This window comes from Prionailurus viverrinus, chromosome F1 (genome assembly GCF_022837055.1).
Source record: "Prionailurus viverrinus isolate Anna chromosome F1, UM_Priviv_1.0, whole genome shotgun sequence".
In the NCBI taxonomy this organism is placed as follows: Eukaryota; Metazoa; Chordata; class Mammalia; order Carnivora; family Felidae; genus Prionailurus; species Prionailurus viverrinus.
In genome coordinates, this window is record NC_062577.1 from 11085377 (window position 1) to 11105366 (window position 19990).

Genomic DNA, 19990 nt, shown 5'->3' on the forward strand with positions numbered 1-19990 from the left:
ACTTATCTTGATGAGCACCGAGAAATGTGTACAATTGTTGAATCACTATATTACACATCTGAAACTAATATAACACTGTATGTTAATTATACTTGGATAATAAATTAAAAAAAGAAAAGGAAATATTAAGAGCTGCTTCAGAAAGCAGAACTAGGATCATAGGAAGAACTTCCTAATACCCAGAGCTGTCCAACATTGGAAAAGGCTGCTTTTGTTGTTGTTGTTGTTGTTGTTGTTGTTGTTTGTTGGCTTTTGTTTGTTTGGTTGGTTTGGTCTGAACCACAGACATTTATTTCTCATAGTACTGGAGGCTGGGAAGTCTAAGATCAAGGTGCCAGCAGATTCGGTTTCTGGTGAGAGCATTCTTCCTGTCTGGCAGACAGCTGCCTCCTCACTGTGTGCTCAAGTGAGGGGGAGAGAAAGAGAGCTGGTTCTTTTATGCCTCTTCTTATGAGGTCTCTAATCCTATTGGATCAGGGCCCCACCCTTATGATCTCATTTTACCTTAATTACCTTTTTTTTTCTTTTTTTGTTTTCAGGAGTAAACTTTAGTGATTCACCTCTTACATGTAACACCCAGTGCTCATCCCAACAAGTGCCCTCCTTAATGCCCATCTCCCATTGAGCCCATCCTCCCACCCACCCACCGCTCCTACAGCAATCCTCCCTTTGGTCTCTGTATCCAAGAGTCTCTCATGGTTTGCCTCCCTCTCTGTTTTTATCTTTTCTTTCCCTTCCCCTATGTTCATCTGTTTTCTTTCTTAAATTCCACATATAAGTGAAATCATATGATATTTTTCTTTCTCTGGTTGACTTATTTCACTTAGCATAATACATTCTAGTTCCATCCACATTGTTGCAAATGGCAAGATTTCATTCTTTCTGATTGTTGAGTAATATTCCATTCTGTATATATACCACATCTTCCTTATCCATTCATAAGTCAATGGACATTTGGGCTCCTTCCATAATTTGGCTATTGTTGATAGCACTGCTATAAACATTGTGGGGCATGTGCCCCTTTGAATCAACGTTTTTGTATCCTTTGGATAAATACCTAGCAGTTCAGTAGTTGGATCATAGGGTAGTTCTATTTTTAATCTTTTGAGGAAACTCCAAACTGTTTTCCAGAGTGGCTGCACCAGTTTGCATTCCCACCAGCAGTGCAAAAGGGTTCCTCTTTCTCCACATCCTTGCCAACATCTGTTGTTTCCTGAGTTGTTAATTTTAGCCATTCTGACAGGTGTGAGGTGGTATCTCATCGTGGTTTTGATTTGTATTTCTCTGATGATGAGTGATGTTGAACATCTTTTCATGTGTTTGTTAGCCATTTGGATGTCTTCTTTGAAAAGTATCTGTGCCTTCTTCCCATTTCTTCACTGGATTATTTGGTTTTTTGGCTGTTAAATTTGATAAGTTCTTTGTAGATTTTGGATACTAACCCTTTATCCGATATGTCATTTGCAAATATCTTCTCCCATCCCATCAGTTGCCTTGGAAAAGGCTTCTCTAAGAGATTGTGACCTTCCTTTCAGAAGGGTGTAGTGGGACATGTGTCCCAAATTCTCCATGTGAACTACTGCTTTGCTAACTCTGTACACCATAAGGGTTCTTCCTATGAGTGGCTTTTGAGAACATATTCACTATCTCTTTGCCAAAAAATAAATCTCTATTGAGCTCGAAGTTATATATCGCTGATCTTATAAACACAAGCAAACATTATGAATGTTTGTTTTTCTTTAGTGATAGCGGGCTCCTTCCCTTTAAAAAAAATACAAAAACAGAGGGTGCCTGGGTGGCTCTGTTGGTTAAGTATCCAATTCTTTTTTTTTTAAGTTTATTTATTTGAGAGAGACAGAGAGAGAGTACAAGAAGGGGAGGGGCAAATAGGGAGGGGGACAGAGGATATGAAGCAGGTTCTGTGCTAACAGCAGAGAGCCTGACATGGGGCTCGAACTCACAACCAACTGAGTCACCCAGGTGCCCCACATCCAGCTCTTGATCTCAGCTCTGATTTTAATCTCAGGGTTGTGAGTTCCAGCCCTGCATTGGGCTCCATGCTGGGTGTGAAGCTTACGTAAAAATATATATATATATATATACACAAAACACAAGAGCTTCGGAATCTTTTAACAAACACCATATGACTGCTCAGCTCTGATATCTAATACATGTAGCATGTATTTTCTTATATTAAAAAAATGTTTCTCAAATCTACAAAAAGGAATTCCAGAAATACAACCAGACTTTATCACCCATGCTATCACATACAGAGACTCCGTGGATATTTGGGATGAACAAATATTCCCAAACTTCAGTTTATACATTAATTGTAATACTAATCCCTTAATAAAGTTTCAAAACGAATGGGGATTTAACTAAATTCTCCTTTCTTACTTTATGATCAGATAGAGATTAAATGGAACAGCATGATAATTAAAGGCAGATAACATAAAACAATAGTGAAAATATCAATGGGATAATCATGACTGGAATATTCAGGGACTGACCCTGGTATTTTGGTTAAGTCCTTGGGAATGCCTCCTCTTTTGAAATGTCTTTTACCCACATCACTTACATGCCTTCCCTTCTTTGTTGAGGGAGAGATTTGTGATATAAGAATAAAGTTATCAAGATAGTAAGGTTCGGGGTAGACCAACTAGTTAAGTTAGAAAGATTTATGGATAGGGGCACCTGGGTGGCCCAGTCAGTTGAGCATCTCACTCTTGATTTTGGCTCAGATGGTGATCTCATAGTTGTGAGATCCAAACCCACATAGGGTTCTGTGCTGGGTGTGGCGCCTGCTTCAGATTCTTTCACTTCCTCTCCCTCTGCTCCTCCCCCTCCTCTCTCTCTCTCTTTAAAAAAAAAAAAGAAAGAAAGTTTTGTGGATATTTGAGAAACCTCATTCAAAGAGCCCAACCCCATAAAATATCAAGAGAGTTCTAGGACTCCTTGTTAAATGTTCCTTCTAAGTATTTTCTTCTGGGTGTTTCAGACATCTCATGAAAGAACCTGTAGTAAATGATGATCTTCCAAGTCGTATACTCTATGGAGCCATCAAGGTGAAATCAAGAGTGATAGAGCTCACAGAAACTTCCGCCATCTTTGAAGATGGAACAGTGGAGGAGGATATTGATGTCATTGTCTTTGCAACGGGATATACTTTCTCTTTTCCCTTCCTGGAAGAGTCACTTGTTAAAGTAAAGGATAATACGGTCTCACTGTATAAGTACATGTTCCCTCCTCACCTGGAGAAGTCAACTCTGGCATGCATTGGTTTCATCCAGCCCCTAGGCTCCATTTTCCCAACTGTTGAACTTCAAGCTCGTTGGGCAACCAGAGTTTTCAAAGGTACGTGAGGGGCCAAATGAGGGGCTAAGGGTTTTACAACTGATGGAGCTTGCTCAATAGTAAGTTTAGACACAGAGGTTGCCAGTAAGAATGTGGCCAAACTTGGGCTGCTCTCATGAGATTAACATCCTAAAAAGTTAGTGGAGAATTTTCAAAGTAGCAAATACAGAGATAAAATAATACTAAATATCTGCACTCATCCTTTAAAAATATTAGAAAGTTCATCGAATTTCAATTGTCATAAAGCTAAGTACATACTATCCTTTCCTGGAATCATGAGAGAATAGTTGAGAAAAAAAAGATCTATGACTCCCAGTTTTACCTAGATGATGTTTATAAATTCCTCTGAATACATGCAAATCCAGAGACCCAGGGCCTTTCTGCATTAACTCAAAATTAACCCTTAGTATGTTTTTTTTTTAATTTTTTAGATGTTTATTTATTTTTGAGAGAGAGAGTGAGACAGAGTGTGATCAGGGGAGGGGCAGAGAGAGAGGGAGACACAGAATCTAAAGCAGGCTCCAGGCTCTGAGCTGTCAGCACAGAGCCTGACATGGGGCTCGAACCACAAACCGTGAGATCATGACCTGAACCGAAGTCAGAAGCTCAACCAACTGAGCCACCCAGGTGCCCCATCCCTTAATATGTTAAGAAACTCAACCTCACAGGTCCTTACAAAGTCATAAAGCTATTGAAAGTTTTCTAAGTATCTGTACAGCCTTTTGCATTCCTCCCTGACCCCAGGGTTCAAATTCAGCTCAACCAAAACTCATTGAATACCTAGCCTTGTGCTGGAACCTGGTGGAATAGAGAGAAATTTTTTTTTTTTATTTGAGAGAGAGAGAGCACACACAAGTGGGGGAGAGGGGCAGTGGGAGAGAGAATCTTAAGCAGGCTCGGTGCTCAGCATGAAGCCCATTGATCCCATGATCCTGGGATCATGACTGAGCCAAAATGAAGAGTCAGATGCTCAACTGAGCCACCCAGGCAACCCTAGAGAGAAATTTAAACAGATCATTTCCACATACTAAGAAAAATGCTTTGGTAGAAGAATGCATGGAGGGTATAGGAAGAAGAGAAAGGATGCTTAGCAGCAGCAGAGTGGGGTAAAGGAGGGCATGTGGTCAAGGAAAACTTCCTAGATGACCAGGTTTCTCAGGTGCAAAAAAGGGAATCACTTGAGCCAAAGCACAGAGGCATGATGGATGTGGAGAATTATAAGCTGTCTGTTGTTCCCAGAACCTGACACATGAGGCAGAGAGGGGTGAGAGATTATTCTTTCTGGAGAAGTGGCCAGGACACAGGAGCCTTTGTAAGGCATGCTAAGAAGGTTACAATACAAAACTTAGGTCAGCGCTTTCCAAATCTGGCTACACATAAAAATCATCTGGTGGACCCTTAGGGACCCTGATTAAGTCTGGCTTGAGGACCTAGAATCTCCATTTTAGAAAGCTTTGCAGCCAGAGGACCCAATGAGAGGTTATAAGCAAAGAAGAGACATTATCAGATTTACATTTTCAATAGATTAGTTCAGCATTAGTGTGGAACATAGATTTGAAAGGAGAAAAGAATGAGGTCTTGGAGACCAGTGAGAAGGCTGGTCTGCAAGTCTCTACTGAAACACGATGCAGCTGAGCCAGGCAGAGAGAAAGTAGTGAAGGTGATAGAAATGTGAGAAATAATTAGGGATAAAATCCGCAGGACATAATGATCAGCTGAATGTAGAAAATCAGAGAGAGAGAGAGACAGGAATCACAGATGACTCTCAGATCTCTAGTATGGGAACTGGGGGGACAGCAGAGCTATGAATAGAGAGGACAGAAGAAGAAGAAGGGAAGAGAGAGGACGTGTGGAAGAAGATGTAAGTCTGACCAGGAGGGCTTTAATGACACGCTTGGTTATGGACTCGTTGACTCTGGTATGTCTGATGACCAGCCATATCCAGGGGAGACTGACCATTTCAACATGCCCGAGAACACCCGTGGACAGAGATGTAATCACAAGCACGTAGTGATAACTCCTACATCAATCTACTTCCTCTGTCCCCACTGCTCAACCTTACCTCCACCAGGCTTACTTCAACAGCCTCTTAACTGGTCTCGCTGCCACTAATCTCACTTCCCTGGAGCCCATTTTCCAAAATTCAGCAGCTAGAAGAATCTTTCCAAAAGGCAAATCTGATCTTGTCACCACCTGTAGAAAATCCTCCCATGGCTTCCTATCACCTTCAGGATACAGCTCAAGCCACCTGGCATGGCTTCCAGCTCTTCAGGCTCACCTTCCTTCTCCAGCCACTTCTCTTACTCCCTCCACCTCAGAGTTCACACAGTAGCCCATGCTCCCCTTATGGGCAGCATCACCTAGAACTCAAGAAGAGCAGCACACCCCAAAGTTCAACAACACAGCAGCCCTGACTGGCGTAACAGGGGTCAGAGTTTAATGGTGGGAATCAAGTACTAGATAAAGCAAAGATACTGAACCAAACCCACTACTCAAACCAGCCTTTTATTTCTAGGCTTGTGTACCTTGCCCTCAGAGAAGACTATGATGGCAGACACTATCAAGAGGAATGAAAAAAGAATAGATCTGTAAGAATTTTTTTTCTAATTCTTTACACAGAGCAGTGTTTCTCAAAGCATAGTGATCTGACTACCCACAAGAACCACCTAGCTCTTTCTTAAACATTTCCTGTGTCACAACCCAAACCAACTGAATCAGAACCTCCAGATGAGACTAGAAACCTGTATTTTTATGTTCTCCCTAGGTGATTCTTATACATATTAGTTTAAGAACCAACTACGTAAAGCTACAAGTGTTACCAAATCAGGACATTTTTCCTGGACTTAATTTTATCCGGCTTTGTGTGATGCCTGTGTTCAATTCCATATCTTCTCAGGTTGCCCGCTCTCTGTGGTTGGAGAGGAAATTGGATGGGGCAGTGATGGTGACAATGGCCTGACTGTCTCTGGAAGGATGGCTGGGGGATGTCCTATCAAACTAAATTATAAAAGGAGTTGATGTGAAGCGAAAGTTCAAAGAAGCATACTTTGTGATACGGTAGAATGGGGTTCAGTAGTGATCAAGCACCCTTGGACAGTTGACTTGGGGGCCTCATATATAGGGGTTTTCTCATGATTAAATTCTAATTAATCTAACATTTACTGAGCATCTATTACGTTCCAGCCACAGTGCCAAGTACTTTCATAATTTAGCAGGTAAATATTAAGTATCTTTTCTGTGCAAGACACTGAGCTCAGATTTCATCTGCATTCGCTCATGAATCTTTGCAGCAATCTTGATTAATTTGTACTTGCCTGGAGAATTGAAGCTACTCACTAAATACCAAGTAATAATCCTGGTTTTAAACCTTGTCACATTCCCAGAACTGCCATGAATTCATGACTATTTCTTTCACGGCCTACTCTCAATCTGAGATCTGGGCCTTCTAATGAGATAAGCTCACACCTTCCACTGGCGATTTATTCAAAACTCATTTATTCATTCACTCAGCCCTTCTTTCTTTCAACAGCCCTCGAACAGCTACTGTTCTTATGTGACTTATAACATTTTGTGAATCTGCCCTCTCTACGTTCTTCATTAAGGTTTGGAAAGAGTCAGAGTCAGACACTGCAGACCGATTATATCGACTACTTGGACGAGCTCGCTTCAGAGATAGGTGCGAAGCCAGACCTCCTGTCTCTCCTGCTAAAAGATCCCAAACTGGCCATGAAGCTCTATTTCGGACCCTGCAACTCCTACCAGTACCGGCTCACTGGGCCTGGGCAGTGGAAGGGAGCCAGAAGTGCCATTATCACTCAGAAAAAGAGGATACTGAAGCCTTTAAAGACACAGGCACTAACAACCTCATCTAATTTCCTAGTTTCCTTCCTGTTGAAAATCCTGGGGCTTCTTGCTATTTCTATGGCCTTTTTTTTCCAGCTTCAGTGGTTCTAATCTGTCAGAGTAAGGCTTTTGACTTTAGTGTCAGTCAGCTCCTCTTTAAAAACAAAAAAGGCTAAAAGAAAAAATATTAAATCTAGATTCTATGTTTCAGAGCTGATAGGAACAGAGAGGTGGTTGTAGAGAATTAGCAGAATTAGGTCCGTGTAAAACACCAAAATGGCGTCATGAAATGTCTTGGCCATTCCAACCTTTCCTCAAGTTCGCCAGATTGTCCAAAAGGACAAATAACATGGCCATGTACATAGTGCTGCCAGCCCTTACGTAACACAGTTGTGTGGAAAAAAACAGAAATGCACAGAATGAAAAGCAGGCCCCATGGCTTAAAACATTGGAAAATTTCAACAGTGAGTAAATATCTAATCCCCTGCGTGATGCTCTTAATAGTCCCCTTACCCAGACTGTATTTGGTAACAAAGTCCTTGGGTGTTACATCATGCTCCATTTGCTTAGTGGGGCATTGCTCAAAAATCCTGGAGATGACAATGAGAGGATAGACTCAAAAAACGATGGCAATGATGTGACAGACTTCTAGCACCTCATGTTGAAAGCTGAGCCAATAGCCACATTTCTGATACTTTGACATAAATCCACTGTAAAAATAAAAATAAATATGCCATAATAGCTATATACATATTTAGTACTTACCATTGACCAGACATTGTGCTAAGTGCACAGTATAGTATTCACTTCATTTAATTCTTGTGATAATTTTGTTAGATGGGTGTGGCTATCATACCCACTTGTCAGATGATGGAACTGAGACTCAGAGCATTTGGGTAACATGCCCAAGACCATACAGCTGGTCTTGTCGTGGAGCTGGGATTTGAACCCAGTTTTGCTTGACTCTAGAATCTACTTATTGACAAAAGCCCTTATTATTGATCAAGTACTTATTAACAGTTTATTTTCTTTATAATCATATCTATGTTGCTTTGGGAGGAACTTAACACAGATAATAGCACTCTTCTTGCAAATATGATCAATTGATTTTTTTTTTGAGTGAGAGAGAGAGAGTACATGAGTGGGGAAGAGGAGTAGAGGAACAAGGGGAGAGAGAATCCTAAGCAAGCTCCACACTTGGCGTGGAGTCCAATGTGGGGCTTGATCGCACGACTGTGAGATCACGACCTGAGCTGAAATCAAGAGTCAGATATTCAACCAACCAAACTATCCAGGCACCCCCAATTAATTGATTCATAATATTTGATTTATAGTCAAGCTAGGTCTAAAAAGCATTTGAAGGGATTAACAGTGCGAGACACCTATACAAGAACATTTCAAATAGCCACTGACATTTTGAAAAAATAAGCACCAAGGAAGAAGTATATGTTCCAAGTAGATGAAAAGCATTATAATGATTGAGCCTTGTATATAGCTCTAACTTTATAATCAAGGCAAAAGCAAAACAATATGTAATCTCCGTCATCTGATGAAAGGAAGCATACCAGTTTTTTAGGAGACACATTTTCTTGGAACTGAAATCTAAAAAAAGACACAAGCAATTCAATGTCAGTAAGCTTTGAGCAACATAATAAACATCCAGTTTATCTGTCCACTACAGCCATTCTTTCCATGAAGTGTGCTTTGGGAGATAAACTATGCCCTAAACCCAGATGAAAGCCTTCTGAAGAGGGAAAAGGTCAGAGATTAGAGATTTAGACAAATGTCTCCTCTTACTTTTCCAAAGCCTTTGTGGACACTGTTCTTTACTTGGGCCTGGATTTGTTTCTGAAGTGCCTAGAGCAATGTAATGACAATCGCTATCAGTGGAAGCTTTATTTCTTTAGAGTCCATTGAAATAACACCACCATTTAAATGCAACATTTGTTTTCATTGCTCCTATAAGCAGTTTCCTTTGAAAAAATTGCAGATGGTATGTATACTTCTTGATTAAAAACTGATTATTTTGCTAATTATTAAAGATTATTTGCAAGCCTTTATATCATTAATAATAGAATTTATCAATCTTGTATAGCAAGAGAAGGTGAACTACTTCTGGTAGGTTAAATCCAGTGTACTACCTATTTCTATAAATAAAGTTTTATTGGAACACAGTCACAACATACATTGATGGTCTGTGGCCACTTGCAAGCTACAATGGCGGAGTTGAGCAGCTGTGATAGAAACAGTAGGACTCACAAAGCCTAAAATATTTTACTATCTGGCCCTTTAGGGAGAAAGTCTGCCAATTTCTTTGTCGTCCCAATTATTTTTCATAACTTGCTTCATTCATCGTTACCACTACCAGGGAAGTAACTATGGTTATTATCCTACTTTTACAGTGGAACGAATTGAGAAACAAGTGTCAGGTTGATACTGAATCAGTGGGGAAAATAGCTCCATTAGGACAAAATTATTATTAAATGTATAACCTTGAAAGTTTTAGAAAGAGGATGATCTCTTGAAATCTTTCCAAATATTCCGAAATCTTTTTAAAAACATAAATAGTTCATTTCCAGAGTCTGAGATTCACTAAGGAAGACTCATCCAAGTTTATTCTTCTGCCTCTATATACCCTGAAACAGGAAACTATCCCAGACAAATCACCTAGGATAGTTTGTTCCAAACTACAACCCACAGACTATCTCAGGGAGCTTCTAGAAGTGCAGATTCTTGGAGGAGGAATTAAGATGGCAGAGAAATAGAGGGACCCTAAGCTTGGTGCATCCCTCTAGCATAGCTAGATAGTTATCAAAGCATGCTGAACACCCAAGAAATCAATCAGACGTCTGAGAGAACAAAAACTGGTGGTCTACAAGTAGAAAAGCCACCACCTTTCGGAAGGCAGGAAGTGCTGAGCGTTGACTCAGGGGAGATATAACTGTGGGTACACCAGCGGGGAGGGAGCCCTGCTCATGGAGACTACCACAAAGTATTATAAGCAGCAGGGCACAAAGTCTGAGTCTTTAGAAGTCCACTACCATGGGACGTGCCTGACTTAAAGGTACTCGGGTGGCAGAGCAAGGCGGAGTCCCAGGAGTGACAGTATGGACTGAGGATCCCCTGGGTCGCAAGAAGAATGGGTGGCTCCCACATGCTGCACTGTTCCCAGGCACAGGAGCAGGGACTCTGGCTGAGGGCAGTGAGCCAGGGTGCCAGCTTTCTGCTCTACTTTGCTATAAACTCTGAACCACTGCATGATCATGTGATCACTTCCTAGCACGGGCTGGCAAACACTTGTGCTGTTGCACAAGTATGGCAAGACCCTCCCCCAGAGGAACAGCACTGGTCCAGGCTGCAAAAGTTTCTAAAATTTGGAGTTTTGAAACTCAGTCACACGCCTGCGATAAAAGAAGCTCGGACACAGGCAGGGTGAACGCAGGGTCCTGACAGAAACCAGGGACACAAGAGGGATGACTGATTGTTCTTCTGTGAGGGTTCCCCCAAAGAGTGGGGGGGCACAAACTTTCAGCTCCAGAGCTAAAGAATGTGGCACCACCATATTCATCCCACCCATCAGCGCTGAAAGTCTTCAAGGAGCAAATCAGCACCACCTAGTGGAGGCCTAAGCTACCTACACCAAGCCTCACCCACCCTGTGCCCTGGAGGTGTATTTCCACTGAACAAGACAGCAGGAGAATGAGCCCAGCATTCCCCTCCCCCAGAAGACCAACACAAACAACTCACTCACACCAAGTCTACTGATCATAGAGTGCTGCAATCTTCAGCTCTAGGGGAAATAGGATCTCACTTCCTTTTTACTTATATTCTTTATTTTATTTTTTTCACTTATTTTCTTATTCTTTTCTATTCCTTATTTATTATTATTTTAATTTTTATTTATATATATATTTTTAAATTTTTTGTTTGTTTTCATTTCATTTCATTTTATTTATCTATAATAAACAGTGCAGCATGTTGGAGCCACCCACTCTTCTTGGGACCCAGGGGATCCTCAGTCCATACGGTCACTCCTGGGACTCTGCCTTGCTTTTGGGTGGTTGCGGGGGCAATATAGATTGTTTTAAAAAGCAGACCAAAACACAGCCAGGATCTAGTTTTTGGGGTTTTTTAATTTCTTTTCCTTGTTTTTTTCTTTGTTTTGTGTGTGTGTGTGTGTGTGTTTGTTTGTTTTGTTTTGTTTTTGTTTTCTTCCCTTATTTTTTTCCTAGACAAAATGATGAGATGGAAAATTCACCCCAAAAGAAAGAACAGGAAATAGATCTCATGTCCAGAGATTTAACCAATACAGATATAAGATGTCTGAACTATAATTTAAAATAATGATTATAAGGATTCACTGGGCTTGAGAAAAGCATAGAAGACACTAGAGATAAAAGAACTAAAATCTAGTCAGGCTGAAATTAAAAATGCTATAACTGAAAATGCAAACCCATAAGGAGACCATAAAAATGAAGAGGGATAAAACAGAGGAGTGAATCAGTGACACAGAAGATAAAATTATGGAAAATACTGAAGCTGAAAAGAAGAAGAAAATAAAGGTAATGGATCATGAAGGCAGACTTAGGGAACTCGGCAACTTGTTAAATGGAATAACATTTGTATCACAGGAGTCCCAGAAGATGAAGAGAGAGAAAAAGGGGCAGAAGGTTTATTCAAACAAATTATCACTAAAACTTTCCTAATCTGGGAAAGGACACAGACATCAAAATCCAAGAAGCAGAGAGAACTCCCATGAAAGTCAACAAAACCCAACCATCACCAAGGCATATCCTAACCACATTCACGAAATACACAGACAAGGAAAGAATCCTGAAAGCAGCAAGGGAAAATAGTCCTTAACCTACAAGGGAAGATAGATCAGGTTCACTGCAGATCTGTCCACAGAAACTTGGCAAGCAAGAAAGGAATGGCAGAAATATTCAATGTGGTGAATGGGAAAAATGTGCAGCCAATAATTCTTTATCCAGCAAAGCTGTCATTCAGAATAGAGAGAGAGAGAGAGTTTCCCAGACAAAAAAAAAAAAAAAAAAAAAAAAAGAAAGAAAAAGAAAAAACTAAAGGAGTTTGTGACCACTAAACCAGTCACAAATTTTAAGGGGGACTCTGAGTAGAGAAAAAAAAACCTAAAAGCAACAAGACTAGTCACTGATTCACCACTGTTGGCAGAGAAAGGACCCATTCCAAGTAAAATATTTGACCTTCAGTAGGCACGGTACCCTCTCCACCTGTCCTTTCAGTACTACTAGTCTGCAGGTGTGTTCTCACAAAAAGAAAAAGAACAACCTCAATGTGAAAGGGACTTAGGGAGTTACCCACTCTTAGGAATATCAGTCAACCAATCACCATCAAGAAAGGCAACTGTGGAGCCTCTTGATGCTTTCTTCTGGGGGAGTGGGAGAGCTGAGGGGTAGGACTTGTGGCTGTCTTTAATTTTTAGAGGGAGAAAGAAAAAATTGCACTGGGTGGGTCTAATTTACTAAAGCTAAGTAAATTCTACACTCTCTTTCAACTCCGCTCCGCATCAGAGCAGGGTGGGGGAGGGAGGGTGGAGAGACTTCAGAAGATAATTTAGAAATACAGTGAAGAAGCCAGAAACATCATTCTAGTGCATCCATCAATAGAAGCCAGGTATGGTGCACTAACAACCAATCCCCAAAGCTCAAAACCTTGAAATAAGACAAAGATCCTTCCTCTTTCACGTTATGTATCCACTGGAGGCTAGGCTCTGCTCATCAGAGTCACTCAGGCATCCAGGCTAATGGAACAGCCTGGTTGAAAGTCTGAAAGTAGCTATAGCCACCGTGAAGAAAAAGAAAGTGCTCTCTGGTCTTACACTGGCAATTAACAGCTCTGAGCCCAGAAAGGACATATGTTACTTTGGCCCACATTTCACCGACCAGAACTAGTCACATGTTCCCAGCCAAACACCAAGAGACCAAGAAGTTCTATCCTACCATGCACCCAGAAGGCAGAAAGTCCAAAATACTTCCTAAAAAGCATGATTGTCTACCAATCTGGCTTCCTAGGGCTCAAAAAGGGCCTGGATAGCTTTCTCCATTCCATGGCCTCAAGCACAGCTAATTTACAATAAGCCCTAAAAATAGCAGAAAGTAAAGGTGTCACTGAAAGCCAATCTTCTCATTTTTAATTACTACAAGTCTCTTGCTAATTAAGAAAAATGAGATGATCTGATCAATGATCATGTTTAGGCTCAAGCAACGTTTTAAGTTCTTTGTTTCTACTTATGTCAGCAGCATGCCTGGTAAGGCCTAGTGACCTTACTACTAGGCATGTGCCAAAGATGCATGTACATATCAAGGTAAGTGCCTACGCCAAGTGTCCATCAACTGATGAACGGATAAAGAAGATGTGGTATATATATCCAATGAAATATTACTCAGCCATCAAACAGAGTGAAATCTTAGGGCATCTGGATGGCTCAGTTGGTGAAGCATCTGACTTCAACTCAGGTCATGATCTCACAGTTCGTGAGTTCAAGCCCTGCCTTGCTCTTTCTGCTGTCGGCACAGAGCTCGCTTTGAATCCTCTGTCCCCCTCTATCTGCCCCTTCTCCCCCTCCTCCCTCAAAAGTGAATAAACATTTTTTTAAAAAAGAATGAAATCTTGCCATTGTCAATGATGCGGATGGAGCTAGACAAATATCATATGATTTCACTCAAATGTGAAATTTAGGAAACAAAACAGACGAACATATGAGTGGGGGGGGAAGAGAGGGAAGCAAACCATAAGAGACTCTTAACAATAGAGAACAAACCGAGGATTGATGGAGAGAAGTGGGAGGGGGATGGGCTAAATGGGTGATGGGTATTAAGGAGGGCACTTGTTATGATGGGTGTTACATATGAGTGATGAATCACTAAATTCTATTCCTGAAACCAACATTACACTATATGTTAGTTAACTCGAATTTAACTAAACTTTGGGGTGGGGGAAGTAAATGCCTAAGTACTGGGGTTTGGGACACTAATTGTGGCCCTAGTTCTCAAGGTGTCCCTGACTTGACGTCAAAGATACTCTGGTTTTTAAAAACATGCTTGAACTAATACCACTTTTGAGGGCTCCCTTTCTGGGTAAAAACTAAACTTTGAAATGATTCAAATATTGTCCTCATAGCTGCAGGAAGGCAGCTGAACTCCACACAGCTAACAGTGCTGTCTCCGTGCCAAGTCTTTCGCCAGAAGCAAGGTAAAGGGTAAGCCTAATGAGCCAGCAACAGACTGGGTGATACACAAGGCTGTCTAGATACAGAGCTGAAGGGTGTGGTTATACCATAATGAAAATCAAGAAAAAGATTTATTCTTCCAGAACCTTCTCCCTGCTTCAATCTTACCAATCGGTCCTGACGTTTACTCTCTCTGCCTGTGGGAGTCATTTCAATACCACAAGTCCATAACCAAGACACCTTATCTGTCCTGGCAATGACATCGTTATCACCTTCATTGCAGCCACTCAGTGTTTACTATGCAAAAAAAATCTCTGCGTGGATTATCCCATCTAATCCCCACCACAACCATCTGAGTTAGGTATTATTATGTTTATTTTAATTGAATAAGCTGAAGCTTTAAAAAGTTATATAATTTTCCCAAGATTATTCTGGTAATAACTGGTGAAGAGAGTACTCAAACCCAGGACTTGTGACTCCAAAAGTCATGATCTACCCAGATGTTTGTTACATTTCCCAAATGTCTGGGCAATCATCTGTACTTAAGAAGTCTTTTAAAAATGAATTTAACAATGTGGGTGATGTATGGTTTAAAAATAATAATGTGAAGGGCACCCAAGTGGCTGTCAGCTAAGCGTCTGACTCTTGGTTTCGGCTCAGGTCATGATCTCATGGTTTGTGGGTTCAACATTCCCTCATTGGGCTCTGTGCTGACAGCACAGAGCCTGCTTGGGGTTCTCTCTCTCTCTCTCTCTCTCTCTCTCTCTCTGCCCCTCTCCTACTTGCTCCCTCTCTCTGGAAAATAAATAAACATTAAAAAAAACCAAATAAATAAAAACAATGTTAAATGGATCAAAACTTTAAAAGTGAACCTTTGGTATAGCAGCTATTGACATGATTGTCTTATTTGCTCCCTTTGAACAGCGAAGTTGATGAACAGTTAAGATGCCGCTGTGACTCACTAAGTTAATTTCTATTCTGCAGGGTGAAGTGTGAGTCTAAAGGGCATATCACCCACCAGGCAATGTTTTTCTCTTAGCATGATTGTACCATTAATCAAGTTAAAATGTAAGCAAAGACTAACCTTAGGTCCCAAATTTTGCATAACATTCCTTATCTCTTAGTCCCAGTTCATCCGGAGCCAGGGCCTGCTAGGACAACATTGGCTTGTGCTCATCCATTTCAATTCCTGCTGGCTCCAGAGTCCAAACTATAGTGGGAACCGTGGGAATTCCAGTACATTAAAGTAACTACATAAAGTAAGTAACCAGATATAATCTCTGCTTTCTTTGAATTAGGGAGGTGGGACCCAGATTTTTTCTGTTTTGTTATTGTGCTTCAGGACAGAATTACCTCCCATTTGGCACAAGTTGGGAAAGATAAGTAACCCCCCGTTGGCATCTGAGTTGTCCTTTTCCCGTTGTTAAAAGTGCTCCATTCTATGCATTGTGACAAAGTTTCTTGAGTTTCTATGGTCAGATCTCTCTTGTTAACCCCACTCCCAGATGAATTCACTATAACTCTCAAAGGTTTTGGAAATCTTTTATAGATACCCAGTTTAATGTCTTCTGATTTACAGATGGTGGAGCTGAGTCTCAGTCCTTCATTACTTCTTCATTTCTCCTCCAGCCTAGGGAAACTCTGTGGCCTTGTAACTGACAAGATAAATTTAAATCCTAGCAGAATTTTTCTTATGTGGTTAGGAATGGGCTTGAGCAGGCGAGGAACAGCTGCGGGAACACAGGAATCACAAAGCACGGCCCTGCTCTGACCTCAGTTTCTTACCAGCTTGTGCTCATCTGTTCCCAGGGGCCAAGTAGGCACCTTCACCCCTCCCCCAACTGCCATCCATCCAGCTAAATCTACTGTCTCTTCTTAGTCTTGAAATGCATGGCCCACTTAAGGACATTATATCATGGGGCACCTGGGTGGCTCAGTCGGTTAAGGGTTGGACTTCAGCTTATGTCATAATCTCATGCTTCATGAGTTTGAGCCCCACATCGGGCTGTCTGCTGTCAGCACAGAGCCAGCTGTGGATCCTCTGTCCCCGGCTCTTTCTGCCCCTCCCCCGCTCATGCACACGTGCACGCGCACTTGCACACGCATTCTCTCTCTCTCTCTCTCTCTCTCTCTCTCTCTCTCAAAAATAAAATAAACATTAAGAAAACGATATTGTATCATTGTGCACTCAGTGCTGGTATCCAAGCACTTTCTGTGTAGTACTTGCTTTTTTAACATTGCAACTGCCGAAAACCCAGCTTTGCAAAAATATGACATCATCTAACATAACACAGCTCTAACTGATATTAAAACTATCAACTACCCATCAGCTTTGCTCCGAATTCAACATACATGTGTTTTCCTGGATATTTTAAAATCATTCACAGCACCTCTGCACACCATTTGGGGAATGGCAGGTCCAGCCTTGTGTTCTGATATTAGCTCCCAGTAAATATTCGCTCAGTTAATTTTTTTTTTATTAAAAAGGATATACTGTGGTGAATTCATTCATTTTACCCACCAGGAAGTCAACTCATTGCCAAGTGTTTATGCAACTACTAGTACAGACCAAGTGTGCCACTCACTATAGAAAATAAGACAAAGAGGGGCGCCTGGGTGGCTCAGTCGGTTAAGCGTCCGACTTCGGCTCAGGTCATGATCTCAGGGTTTGTGAGTTCAAGTCCCATGTCACGTTCTGTACTGATGGTGTGGAGCCTGCTTGGGATTCTCTCTCTCCCTCTCTCTCTCTCTGTCTCTCTGCCCCTCCCACACTCATTCTCTCTCTCTCTCAAAATAAATAAATAAACTTTTAAAAAAGAGAGAGAGAGAAAGGGAAAATAAGAAACGAGTCAAAGGAAATGCCCCCACTTTAGGCAAACATATAACCTTGAGCAGAGAGAAGATTAACAGACCTGATCCAGTGAATCAACACCGTGATAGTCTCCTCTTGTGGGGAACATGCTATTTCCTGTAAGTTTCAAGCTCACTGGGGAGCTGGGCATTCGTAGAGGCGTCCATTGACCGTCTCTGGCGGCTACTTTTGCTGCTCCCTATCTCTATAGCTCATTTCCTTCCCTCTTCTGCCCACTGGCATTCTTTTCAAACTTCAAAACCTGAAGCAACTAGTATTCCTCAGTATTGCTTTCCTATCACCCCAAAGTCACAGTATGAGCCTCTTCCTTCATGCTCTTATTGCAAGGCGTACATAAGACACGACTCTGTCTTAGCGCGTGACACAGAATACTGCAATGATCTATTTATCATCCTGACTTCCCCGCCAGAGGGATAGCTACTCTAAAGAAGGCATCACACCTTATTCATCTTTCATACTCACAATACCTCGCCCAGGGCTTCGGATCACAGAAGCCCCTCATTGAGTGTTTGACGGCTAGACTAATCCATGAATGAATCGTGGAATCTGAGTTAACAGAATCCTAAAGGGCATTTGATTCCACCCTTTACATTACCTACTACTCTCCTACTTACAATATTTCCATAAAATAATCTTACAGACTCTGCACAAATATCAGAGCTTGAAATGCTGTAAAGTGCTTATATGGAACTAAAATTTGCCTTCATGTAAGTAACGTCTTCAGTTCCACCATTTCCCATAAATCTAATCCTTCTGTTTGCAACGATCCTTCAAATGCTTAGGGGCAAATGTTTACAGTACTGGGTCAGGCCCTTGGACTAAGAGTTGATATGGTTATCCTTTTTTGCAAAGTGAGCCCAAGGCAGTTGATTTCCTTGCCCAAGGTCTCCACAGTTACCTCACAGGGAGCCAGGTCCCTGGCTGGCCCTCCCTCTGACCAGGCTAACAGCTGGAGTGGATGCATTTCTCCTTCTCCTTCTTTCCCCTCCTCCTTCTCCTCTTTCTTCTCCTTCCAAAATTTATTATTGAAATATAATTGACATACAACGTGACGGGTCCTTTTCTTCTTATAGAACCAGTTTGGTGCTTTCATTCAGCAACATGTACCTGAAGCTACAACATCCTAGTCAAGGAAACATACACACTGGTTCTTGCCATACCAGAAGCCCATTTTTCCTCCATGGGACACCACCCTGGAAACATGGCAGAATATACACTGACTAGCCTCTCTCCGGAGAAATTTGATCTCCACCTGCTGACCTCTAGTCTCAGTGGAGCCATGCTAGGGAAATTTCCCTTCCTTCTCAATCCAGCTACTGCAAATGGCTCTGCCCTCTCCCCTTCCAAAAGGAAACTGCTTTGTTTCCTGGTCCCTTGCTGAGGGCATGAGTATCCCATTATAATCAGACCTGCTGTCTTTACAGAGCCAGCATGCTTCTGCACACAGCTGCAGATATCATAGTGATATATGCAATTCCTCTCTTCATTCTGAGAGTCATTTTTCCCATAATACTCTTGGGGCTCCCTGAGTGGCTCAGCTGGTTGAGCATCCGACTCTTGATTTTGGCTCAGGTCATGATCTCACATTTCATGGGATCAAGTCCCCCATATCAGGCTCCGTGCCAAGCCTGGAGCCTGCCTCAGAATCTCTCTCTCTCCCTCTGCCCCATCCACCCCCCGCCCTGCTTGTATGCACATGCACTCTCTCTCTCTCAAATAAAAAAATAAAATCTGGTGGGTGGGGGATGGGTTTAATCAGAGAGGAGGTTGGTGAGGGATGGGTTAAATAGGTGATCAGGATTAAGGAGGGCACTCGTGATGAGCACTGGGTGTTGTAAGTGATGGATCACTAAATTCACCACCTGAAACTAATAATACACTGTATGTTAACTAATGAATTTAAATTAAAACTTGAAAAAGGAAAAAATAAAATAAAATCTTTTTTTAAAAAGTGGATATTCTTCATTGAATGTCTACTATGTCTCACAAAAATGAAGAGCAGGATGTCCCATTTTACAAATGAGGAAAGTGAGGCCCAGAGGGGATATTTTCCTATGCGCCAGGCTGATAGAGCAGGGATTTGAAATAGATGTGTCTGGTCCCAACACCCATATTCATTTCATTACATCAGCTGTCTCTCTAAATGTAGGGTCATTTTATTTCTCTAGGACGCAAGGCAGGGAAAATTGTATGAGGTTGTGTTTCTATGGTATCCATTAGGATCTAGAGCGTGACTTCCCCTAAAGGGGCCTACCAGCTCTCTCCCAGTAAATCAGAGCTAGTAGCTTCGGGGAAGACACTTTTACATAACACCTGAAAATAAATGGGCCTTTCCATTTCATTCTAGAACTATTTATTGAGCACCTGTTGTATTCTGTTCCAAGGACTTCCCTGGCCACAGAGGCCCCAGCAGAGAGCAAAGCAGATGAAGTCTCTATAGTTGAGCTATTTCTCTCAAAAACGAAAGATGTATGTCCAGTTTTGTGGAAAAAGCTCATCTGTGCAACGAGAAAATAGCAAATGTTCAGGAAAACAATGCCTTCAGGGGCACTTCTTACATTGACTCTGGGACCCATGCGCTTTCAAAACTCACTAAAGTGAGGAGATACAATTGTCACAAAAATGTATTAGGGAACAACTCTAAATCACATGATTCACTGTTAAATGTGGATGAACTGGCCAAAACGTATAGGAATTAAAAGAGCAGAAACTTA

General features: G+C 41.5%; 1 protein-coding gene and 1 long non-coding RNA gene across 4 annotated transcripts in view; one reads left to right on the forward strand and one right to left on the reverse strand.

Moving 5' to 3' along the window:
- The window catches only part of FMO2 (flavin containing dimethylaniline monoxygenase 2), a 30605-nt gene extending 21367 nt beyond the window's left edge, over positions 1–9238 (forward strand). The window contains exons 6-9 of one of the 3 annotated variants that reach the window (XR_007148008.1): positions 2999–3354; positions 5870–5942; positions 6251–6411; positions 6957–7079. Coding sequence is in view for 2 of the 3 variants with exons in the window: in XM_047839702.1 (XP_047695658.1) it covers positions 2999–3354; positions 5870–5942; positions 6957–7308 (781 nt within the window). In the remaining variant the exon portion in view is untranslated. Of the gene's footprint in view, positions 1–2998; positions 3355–5869; positions 5943–6250 lie in introns of all 3 variants that reach the window. The other 2 variants (XM_047839702.1, XM_047839703.1) reach the window with 2 other exon arrangements.
- Positions 1–19990, reverse strand: part of LOC125154985 (uncharacterized) — a 229689-nt gene that overhangs the window by 149309 nt on the left and 60390 nt on the right. The window lies entirely within an intron of this gene.